The following is a 10,517-nucleotide window of genomic DNA, read 5'->3' as shown; positions in this document are numbered from 1 at the left end:
ACAGTGTGTTCTGGGGACAGGCTGCTCGCAGATAGTGGGGAGAGGTTTTTTTACAGTGTGTTCTGGGGACAGGCTGCTAGCAATTAGTGGGGAGAGTTTTTTTTACAGTGTGTTCTGGGGACAGGCAGCTAGCAGATAGTGAGGAGATGTTTGCCAGTTGGAACAGAAGAACACACCAGAATAGTTTAGTAAGCAGTGTCTGAAGGCTGTATTCCTACACTTATATAGAAAATACAATTCAAAGTTATCCAAGTATTCCAAATACGTTACTCAGATTGAATAATGTAACGGAATATGTTACAAATTACATTTTTGGGCATGTATTTTGTATTCTGTAACGGAATACATTTTTAAAGTATCCTTTTCCAACACAGTCAACAACAGTTAGATGAATAAGTGGAACATTTTGGAAACAATCCACTTTAAAGATGTGTAAAATGAGATTCTTGCATACTTCAACTATTAAATCAGGATTATTGTTAAAGGATCAGCTGATGGAAAATGATAATAATAATTTCAGCAGAAAATGTCAGACACAGCACGTTAAGCCGATAAGATGAACGAGAGAAGTGTAGCACCCTCTCTTGGTCCAGGTCGCTGATCTCAGGCTGGTGCTTGGATGCTCTGTGCAGTAGTGTTGGAAGACGGGCGCTGATGTCCCTCAGTTTGTCCATGCTCTCAGTACAGGAAGCTGTGGGCAAGCCCTGCCAGTGGGACAAACAAGGATCAGCTAGCAAGGCAAGATATAAAGATCAGGGAAGACAATATCATCTCAGGAGAACTGGCAGTCCGTTGGGACTCTTCCTCTGGCACCATCATCAGGTCAACATGTTAATGTGTCCAATAACACTTTGGTTTGGCTATGTGCTAATTAGCTAATGTTATCTTAATAATTATACCTGCTAAACATCAGTGTGTTAGCGTTGTCATTGTGAAGATATTAGCATGCTGATGTCAGCATAGATAATTGTTATTATCATAATTTATACTGTTATTACTGTTATCTTTATACTGTCTTCCTCTTTTTCTCTCCATACTGTATTCTTCTCGCTAAAAACTGGTGCTGGAAATTTCAATTTCTTTGCGTGAGTCATCCCAAAAGGATTGATAAAGAGAAGTCTAAATACTGTGGATTGTTTTGAGTGTACTGTCGATGGACATTATTCACCCACAATGCAATGCACAAAGGAAAGGGAGGAGTTTTTTCTGGCTGAATTTTAACAGCGCAGTGGCTCCATGCTGGAACTCTTTCAGGGATCACATGCGAGCAGCACTGTATAAAGATAGAAAATGTATCCTTGAAAGTGAACAAAAAGACTGTCCTGGTCCAGACCTCCACGGCAACGCAGCTCATCCTGAAGTAGAGGTTGTTGACCCCACACTCAATAGCGTCCATCGTGTCCTGGTACTGCTTCAGCCAAGCCCGCAAGCATTCAACACGGAGCATTTCCTCGTTCAGCTTCGCCAGCATCGCTCCTTTCTGCTCATCCAACCTTAAAAAACACAAATGGAGTTCTTCAAGCTGGGTCAAACATGGCAGTTACATGTCTCCCTGCGCACTGTATGACCCCACTGTCATTGGCTGCTTCTTCTCCTCAGTACACAGTGTCCCAGCTGTTTCTAAGATGGAGTGATGAGTGCAGATGGGATTCTGATATGTCACTGCGCAACAACACACGCTGAGAACAGTCCGTGGGGAAGCGAGAGGGGTTAGTGAAAACACGCCCACCGCCGGCCAATCACGTTGTTCCCATTGACAGAAGACACAAACGGCCTATTAGAGCTGCCAGCACCCAGATGCTTTCAAACTATCAAATAATCATAATAATAATTTCATGTATATAGCACTTTTCAAGCATTAGGCACTAAGTGCGTCATCATAACTTGGTTGCTCCATGTCCATAAAACTTGCCAACTTTCCCTTGTTCAACTACCAGCCGTACCTCTGTTACATGTCTTTGTTACATGCTACATGTCTGTTACATGTCTGTTACAACAGCCTCTATTTTCCAAACCACTGCAACATTATAACAATTATTCCAGGACCAAATTATTTTTGAAATGTATAGGAATTGTTTCAGCTCAATGTAAATGATATTGTATTTGAATGAAATGTGGTGTGCCAAATTAGAGCGTAAGGGTTAGGGTGTTGGTGACTGAATATGATCCTGAGGACTACCATGTGATGTCTGGATTAATGTGGAGTTCAGCAGCAGTACCTTGTGGCTGCAGGTTGGGCACTGAACCTGAGCTGGGTGTACTGGAGCTCCAGATGGGCCAGGGCGTGGGCCTCCTGCTGGGCCAGCTCCTCGTTTAGGCTGACGTCGGTGAGGAGTTGCTGCCTGATGGCTCGCTGGGACTCCAACTTGTTAACTAGTTCCTATGAACACACCAGAGAATTCAGCCAGACAACAGTGGTTTAATCCTCATGTTGTCCTCGGGTCAAATTGACCCGTTGTCCTACATCAATGTTGTTTTTAACTACCCAATTGTAATTAGCCAAAATAACATGAGTGATTCCACACAACGCTCTTTGGCAAGTACAAATCTCTACTTTCATTCATTAGGGGTATCTCTTAATTTTATAGCATTTGGAGAAAATAATTAAAGTGGTTTCTAAATAGTATTAATTAAAGTTGACATATTCCAGTCTATGATTATCCATTAACATCCATTCCTTTAATTTTAGTCTAAATAATTCCTAATTTCTGCTTTTCTAACTCAAACATTAGGTATAATGCCCTATAAAGGAGGTTTATTGACCATAAATCCAAAAATAACTGTAAGACTAAAGTTAATAAGTGTGTGTTACGTAGTGTAAAAAAATGACAAACTTTGAAAAAACTGTTGAAAAAAGGGATAACAACTTTTTGGCTGGCTGAAGCTTAAGAGATGTTTGGAACTGTGTGTGTGTTGGGGTGAGCGTGTGGGGAGGAGTAGGTACCTGCACGTCGGCGCAGCCCAGCGCCTCCCTCAGGGCCTCCATCTCCTCCACCAGCTCCTTTTCAAGCTGTGATGCTCCGTAGATGTCAAAACCAGGATGCTCTGCAGAGAACACGCAGCACTATGGTTATTATAATGGTTACTGATCACAGGAAAGATACTGCTCTGTTACATTGGTGGACAAGTAGTTTCATGTATTTTCATAGTACAGTGCCTATAGTCAAAATCATCGCAACCCTTTGAAATAGTCCCTTTTTTGTCATACAGCCGGAAATCAAAATCCATTAAAAATTAAAATAAATGTTCCAGCTTTATTTAGACATTCTCCTTAACAACATTCAAGTTAAATACAAAGGCAATAGTTCTGAAACATAATAAGAAAATAAAACTAGAATAACAGAGTTGGAAAAGTCATCAGTCCCATGATTTAATACTTGGTAGAGCCTCTTTTAGCTTTAGTTAGCACTATCAGTCTGTTTGGATATGTCTCTATTAGCCTTGCGCGCCTAGATTGGAGAATTCTTCCTTGCAGAATAATTCAGTCAAATTTCAAAGCACTTTTCCGACCATGGTGTATTCTTTGCAAAGCCTTGCACTACTAGTAATGGAATCCTCATGGAACAGCTGGTTGTATTAGGAAGTAATCAAAACACTACAAATGATGACAGGTGGGCGGCAATTAGCATGGTGTTACGTGGTTTGTGATCTGGAGGTATCTGTTGTACCTGACAAAGTTTATAATGATTACTCTAAGAGGCCGTTCACTTATCCAAACCAGGTATTTTACTAATTACATTTGAATAATTGTTCAGAATGTTTTAAAATGTTATTTTCACTTTGATGTTGAGCGTTTTAATGTGTAAATACATCTGGAAATAGATTTAATTTCTTTTTATTTCCAGGGTGTAATGTGACCAAAAGTAAATTTTTACCAGGTGTGATGATTTTCTATAGACACTATACATTTGAAGAGTGGTTTTAAGTTAAAAAGACAGGTATAACATCTGGAGCAGCTACAGCAGTAACAATCAGTCATTGGCACTGCTTTAGCTCAGTGAGCATCACTCTTTAATCCTGAACTCAGTGACTCAGAACTCTACCAATGAGAAAGAACCTATGTGAATATTACTGTGGAAGATCAAATCAATAATCACAGAAATAGGATTTACTGTCACATTGTTCTATCTTTAAAAAACGGTACACCTCTGAACGTTATCCATAGCACACGATACAGTATATACACTTTTCATTTGACAGTCCTATCAAGTGTTAGATTATAAATATATACTACAGAATACAGCATACCTCAGGTAACATATAATTGGTCACATGTTCTGCCTTTTTCTGTGAAACATGTTTTAGTCATATTTGATAGCTTTGGTTGTTACGTTGTGTGTCGGGAGAAAGGCGATAAACCTGGGTCCAGAGTTATACACTGCTTCACATAAAAAAACAGCTGGATACTGAAACTGTGCAACAAGAGTTCCTGTGAATGGTCAAACGTGGAAATAAAACCAAATAAACGGAACATCGATAAAAATGTGATGTTATATTAATACGGAAACATATTGTTCGGATCTAAATCTTATGGGATTCTGGTTCTATTTGACCTGAAAACTGATATGATGAATAAATTAGTAAAGGCTCTTATTTTGGTGATTTTCATCCTATTTATCACCCATGCTAATTTGATCCGTATCTAATGAACGTGTAGTGGCTAGAGAAGTGTAGAGTGATCGATTTGTTCCAACTGAATGAAAACATCTGGTTGATAATAAAGATGGTGTGTCAGGACAGTCAGTCACATTCAACCAGTGCTCTGTTGCAATACCTGTGACAGGACTTGAGAGTGCTTCTTCTTCAATTTCCTGCATGTGAAAAGGAAATATGACAACAATAAATGAACCATAATCAGTTATTTGCAAATGGATGGATGTAACTTTCCCATTGTTACCTGCTCTTTGAGCTTGCTGGCCACTGCGGGGCTCAGGAGACCCAGGGTTTCTATTTGCCTTGTCAGCTCCTTTTCTTCTGCACTCAGTTCACACAGCTCGATATCCATTTCTCTTTTCATTTCCGCTGTCTCATACTCCATCTGAACCATCATGCCCTGATGGGAAGGGAAAGAAAAACACAAAGACCATTACATTAGTCTTTACAAGAACCAAGGCAGCTGTGAGAATTGGTTTTAGGTCCGGGGCAGAGGTTTCAACACAAAAAACACAAAAAAACACTTGCTTCTTTAATTCGGTTTTGAGTTGGTTGTCTCTTCATATCCCATTTACACATATATGTTATTTTGAAAAACTGAGACATTTCACTTTGTTTTTGTCCTTCGTTTAAACGCAAATGGAGGATTCGCCTCTGCAAACAATTCTTTCTAAAAACTCCAGCCAGAGTGGAGATCTTAGAAATCTTCATTTGCACGTAAACTGCTGTCAGTCACTCACATCTGGCGTAGGCGTAGTAAGTCGCTTGCCAAAACACTGTCTGATTATTTAAATGAAATGACATGTTTTTCAAGTTGTAACAGCAAAGGAGGAGCCTACAGTAAGACTGGAATCACTGGTGCCCCATGTTAACAGAGTATGGTTTCTCTTCTCTCTGCAGTGTGCTATTCTATCTTTCTAATACATATTAAGGCCAACAACTCCCATTTCAGATAATAGAGTGGACTCGGTGATGAGGCTGAAACGGAAATCTATGATGAGTCAAATTCAATTCCATGCAACATACTTCATAGAAAGATGCAATGAAGAGAAAGTGTTTCCCAGGCAGCAGAGAGTGGAGCAGCAGACAGTCTTACCAGAGTGCAGTCTGCAGCCGTGGCGGCTGACTGGAAGTGTCGGGCTGCTTGCTCCACCTCGGCCTGGCCAACGGCCACCGCATGCTGCTTCTGCTCCAGCAGCTTATACACCCCACACACCTCCTGAACACAAACAGACACCAAACCTCAGCTTCTGGCTCAATACTGCCTCTACTCATGCTGTGCTAATGGGCTAATGCTAGTTCACATTAGTCCATGGCTCAAACTTTCCTTTTACATCTCTGGTTTCCTCAGGAAGGAAGCATGAAATTGTTGGAGTTTGGTTTTATGGAGACCCATAGTGTGCAAAATTAAATAAATAAAAGACAGGAAATCAATGACCATATGACTCAATCATATAAAACATTGAAATGATTCAAATTCTTTCAATATAATTGAATTAAACGGCATCATTAGTTTATTAAGGGTTTGTTGTTATTGTATTGTATTAAGTTTTTTTTATTTTTTCATATGCATTTCTTATTTCAAAAGGTTAATATCGGCAATACTCCAAATGAAGCTTTTACGTCATGTAACCGTTTCTTTAATTTGTTGTCACCGCCCCCTTGTCTTCCAGCCAATCACATAGCCCCTGCATCTCTTAGCTTGTTAGCTCCTGTTAGCTAAAGTCAACACAATGCTAACGTTATTCTACAGGCTGCTGCTGTAAATAACCACAAGTACACAGACACGCTGGACTCTCATTGAAAAGTCTTCGAAAAAGCCGCCCCCGCTGCGTAAATGTGCTCGTCTCTTGTAGATATTTGACACAATTTATTCACACGACTTTTTTATATCGATTTTGTTTAAATAATATTGTTGATTTGATTTTGCGAGGCAGTTTTATTTGTATAACACATTTCAGCTACAGGGCAATTCAAAGTGCTTTACATGAAATCTGATACAAAATAAAACAGATAAAACACAAGAATAAACATAAATTAAACATAAAAGAAATGAACAACCATTTAAAGAAAGGCAACAATCAGTGATTTCATTGACTACTTTACACGGACATCGACAACCATGTTTGGCATGAACACACAGAGGCTAGCCAATGAAAGCCTCTGTGCCTTGATGACGTAACAACACGAAGCCATGTGGTCCATGTCCTCTCTAACCTTATGGACCCCAACAGAACAGAGGGGTAGAAGAACTGGTAGCAAAATACCAGTATGTCAATTATGCATAAATGTAGAGTCCGATGTGTTTTCAGTAAAGCAGCAGCTGCTAATTCATCCAAACTTTAAATATTTTTTTTTTTAAGTAGGAGTGATTATATTTATTTTTACTTCAATCTTGCTTTACACTACTTAGTTATAGTTTTTAATGGATGTATTCCTGTTAGCTCCAATGCATTTTGTCTTGATACAGCAATACAACTCGCAGACTCATTTTTTCCCTATTGTTACTAAAAGGGAAAATGATGCTAAGTTCTTACCTAACATGTCCCTCTTGTCAGCATGAATTGATAGAGTATCTGTATTGATACGTAGTTAGTATAAAACAGCACAGCTCACCTGCTGCAGGTGCACAAGGATGTGTTGATAGGCCTTTTGGATTTCTCTAGCCTCCGAGGTCTTCATCTTCATCTTGTCCAAGTTGTTCTCCAGCTGGCGTATACGCTGCCATTACAAGTGATACTGATCAATGGTATGGTAGGATAACAGAACATATGTTGAAATGGTAATTAATTTAGCCAGATATTAGATTCTTTAGACACACAGGTGGTCAATAGTTCTAGAGATGTCAAAAAGATTATTTACTGTATATTTAGCTCTGTGTACTTTAAAATGTCTGTTATTTAAACTGATATCCAGTATATCATTGGTACATGTATTAGCACTGGCACTACATTAGTGTGGTCAGTAAGCTTGTACAGAGCTGAACTGAACCTCTCACACGTTTAGCCTGAGCCACAGATGACAGTAACTGGAGCCTGGGGGGTGCCAGGGCTGGAGAGGATACACACCGACAGGCGATAAGCGTTCATTATGGGAGTCCTCAGGACACATGTTGAGAAAAAGCTACTCTAATCAACGATTTTACATTAACCCTCGTGTTGTCTTCCCGTCAAAACTGAAAATCAACCCTTTTGTTGAGGCTTTTAAAACAACGTATTTAAGTTTTTGTTATGTTTTTGTAATTTTTTCGAGACTTTTGACCCTTTTTTTTAATGTTTGCAACTTTTTTTATGTTTAACAATACATAACCCTAACTTTTTAACCTTTGTTTAACAGTTATTTCTGGAATTTATGGTCAGTGAACCTCATTTATGGGAACGTTTGAGTTAGAAAAGCAGTAATTAGGAATAATGTAGACTAAAATTAAAGGAATGTATGTTGATGGATAATCACAAACTGGAATATGTCAAAATGTACTATTTCAAAACCACTTCAGTTTTTTTCAAATGCTATGAAATTGAATAAGATTAATGAAAGTAGAAAGAAAGTAGTAATTTGTACTTGCCAGAGAGCGTTATGTGGAATCAAGAACAGTGATATAGGAAAGCGGGTCAATTTGACCCGAAGTTGAAGAAGTATACCTCTACACATGTGCGCCTGCTCTACCAACTGAGCTAACCCGGCCACAGAATGTAGTTTTAAGTGTTTTCCCATGCAGGGTTTTTTGGGGGGTGGTGACTATAGCAGAGTCTGCCAGACTGTCTGGCAATGTCCTGGGTGCACACATACCTGCTTACATGTGTCTTCACTGTTGCAATTTGTCAGTTCAAGGTTCTTTAATTTCATTGACTCCTGCAGCTCTTTCAGCTTGGTCTCTTTTTCCTTTACAGCAAACAACAGCCTGTTGTGCTCATTGATCAGGACATGTCTCCTCCGCTTTTCTTGTTCAACTTTTTTCTGAATAACAGGAAAAGAAAAGAGATTTTCACCAATCTAAAGCTCTTCTTTAGTAATGAAAAGTCAAAGTGAACCTGGAGGTCTAACATGATGCTAGTATGGTTTAATGGTGCAGTAAGCTATGTTAATTGTGGTGGACAACAATCTTTACATAGTGTTGCTTACTGCATCTTTAACTCTTGCTAAAGGGCACTTCAGCAAAGCAAATTTTACCTCCATAGGTAGTCCTGGCTTGATCAATGGCTTCGCTGCACCATGCTCTGCTTTCACCTCTTCTTCTGGAAATGAATATGGATTTGATTAATTTATTTTTTTCCATAAAACAAGTTAAGCCTTAAAGTATTCCCACGACTTCCCAGCCAGCAAGACTTTCTATCGCTCCTTGAAATGAATAGTTTTATATGTTAACACTTTTCTGCAATGACTTACATAAGAAACATTAGCTACATTAACATGTCATTTTTGTAATTTAACATATGCACATAGCTTAAGTTTAGCTCACCCATAGGGTTATAAACAGTATAAGTTCAGTTAGCCAGAATACCTCGGACTAAATACAGCTACAGTAGATTGTTTCAAGGGAGACTTATTTACAGTATGTTAACTAGCTAGCCAAGTATAACGCTTTGACTCCCATTTTCATCAATTTATTTCATAGTGAAGTTTCCTTCTTTAAAAAAAGGTGGTGGTTGGTTAGCTATGCTAACTAACTTTTTAAATACCTGAGGTTTTGATTCGACGCAGAGTCCTTGAATCTTCCATTTTTGTAGTGGAATCATAATCCATTTTTATTTTTTAACCAGATATTCAAGCTAGCTGTTACCTGCACGCTTACTTCGTGTGTCAATCCTTAAAATAAAGTTTTCAGTCTTGGTTGATATAGAATTTCTATTTGAATAAAAACAATAAAGCATTTTAGAATTCAGTTGTTTAATTTTTTTGTATGTATACAATGGAGAAAAACTGCAGGTACAATGATAAATGTAGCTAACCATTGTAATTCAAAGTCCTTGACTTTCCCATTCCCTTCCCCATGACAACGCTCACTGGCAAACTTGATAAGCCCTAATGCTAGCTAAATAAGCTAGCCATAGCCTGAGTTAGTTAAAAATACTGTCTGACTCGTTTCAGGGTTCAAAGTTAATTTATTGGCAACAAATGCGGTCCCTGGATGCTACAAAACAGAAACCGCAGTGCATTCCTGTGGTGCATTTTTTGAATTTGCATCATGAGGAATGTAAACAGCAGCAACACAAACACTGTCGAATGCTGTCACTCCCCGATGTAAATCGAGTGCAGATTTGAGTCACGCATGCGTCACTTTGCGACAAGTAGCCAATAAAATGCTAACGAGAAACTTCTGGAACGTCAACCGAGTAAAAATGGACCTACTTAACGAAGTTGGTTCCCCGCTAGCTACAAGTTAGCATCAAACACAACAAAGGCTGTTAGCTAAATGGCGTTTTGAGATAACTAAAACGTTAAAGTAGCTAAAACGTTTTTGTTTTTTTTATGATTTCCATCTTCTGATCAACGCTGAACACAGGGCTGCCAACTCTCACGCATTGGCCGTGAGACACACGCTTTTGACTGGTTTCACAAGCTATATATACAATACTGCAACGTTGGGCCACTATTGTGCATCTTTAACCTCTGTGCATCTCTAAATGTAACTGTAAATAATTAATTTGATGTTTTATTAAATGAACAAATAGTCTTTATTTTCCCCAAAAAGTAAATACAGTAAGTGGGGCACAGAAGATGAGGGCCAAACATTACTGAGCCTTGGCACAAAGGTTAAAAGAATATAATTTATGTAACTCAATGGTTCTTATTCTTTAGAATTTCAGTGGTCTTAGTTTATCCCGCAACATTAATTTAACTTTGGGTCCCTGGTCCCTACACCA

The 10,517-nt window shown here is 38.8% G+C and overlaps 1 protein-coding gene across 1 annotated transcript in view; it reads right to left on the bottom strand.

The window, feature by feature from the left end:
* Positions 1-9,815, bottom strand: part of LOC117945460 (myosin heavy chain, non-muscle-like) — a 12,426-nt gene extending 2,611 nt beyond the window's left edge. Inside the window, exons 1-11 of the mRNA XM_034872944.1 lie at positions 9,333-9,815; positions 8,824-8,888; positions 8,443-8,610; positions 7,270-7,374; positions 5,750-5,872; positions 4,898-5,053; positions 4,775-4,811; positions 2,945-3,045; positions 2,220-2,380; positions 1,334-1,493; positions 579-704 (exon numbers count right to left, since the gene is read on the bottom strand). Coding sequence (XP_034728835.1) covers positions 579-704; positions 1,334-1,493; positions 2,220-2,380; positions 2,945-3,045; positions 4,775-4,811; positions 4,898-5,053; positions 5,750-5,872; positions 7,270-7,374; positions 8,443-8,610; positions 8,824-8,888; positions 9,333-9,396 — 1,266 coding nt within the window. The 5' untranslated portion in view covers positions 9,397-9,815. The remainder of the gene's footprint in view (positions 1-578; positions 705-1,333; positions 1,494-2,219; positions 2,381-2,944; positions 3,046-4,774; positions 4,812-4,897; positions 5,054-5,749; positions 5,873-7,269; positions 7,375-8,442; positions 8,611-8,823; positions 8,889-9,332) is intronic.
* Positions 9,816-10,517: the final 702 nt, after the last annotated feature.

This window comes from Etheostoma cragini, chromosome 5 (genome assembly GCF_013103735.1).
Source record: "Etheostoma cragini isolate CJK2018 chromosome 5, CSU_Ecrag_1.0, whole genome shotgun sequence".
Taxonomy (NCBI): Eukaryota; Metazoa; Chordata; class Actinopteri; order Perciformes; family Percidae; genus Etheostoma; species Etheostoma cragini.
Note: the sequence above shows the minus strand (reverse complement) of the source record. Positions and strands in the feature narration are given on the sequence as shown.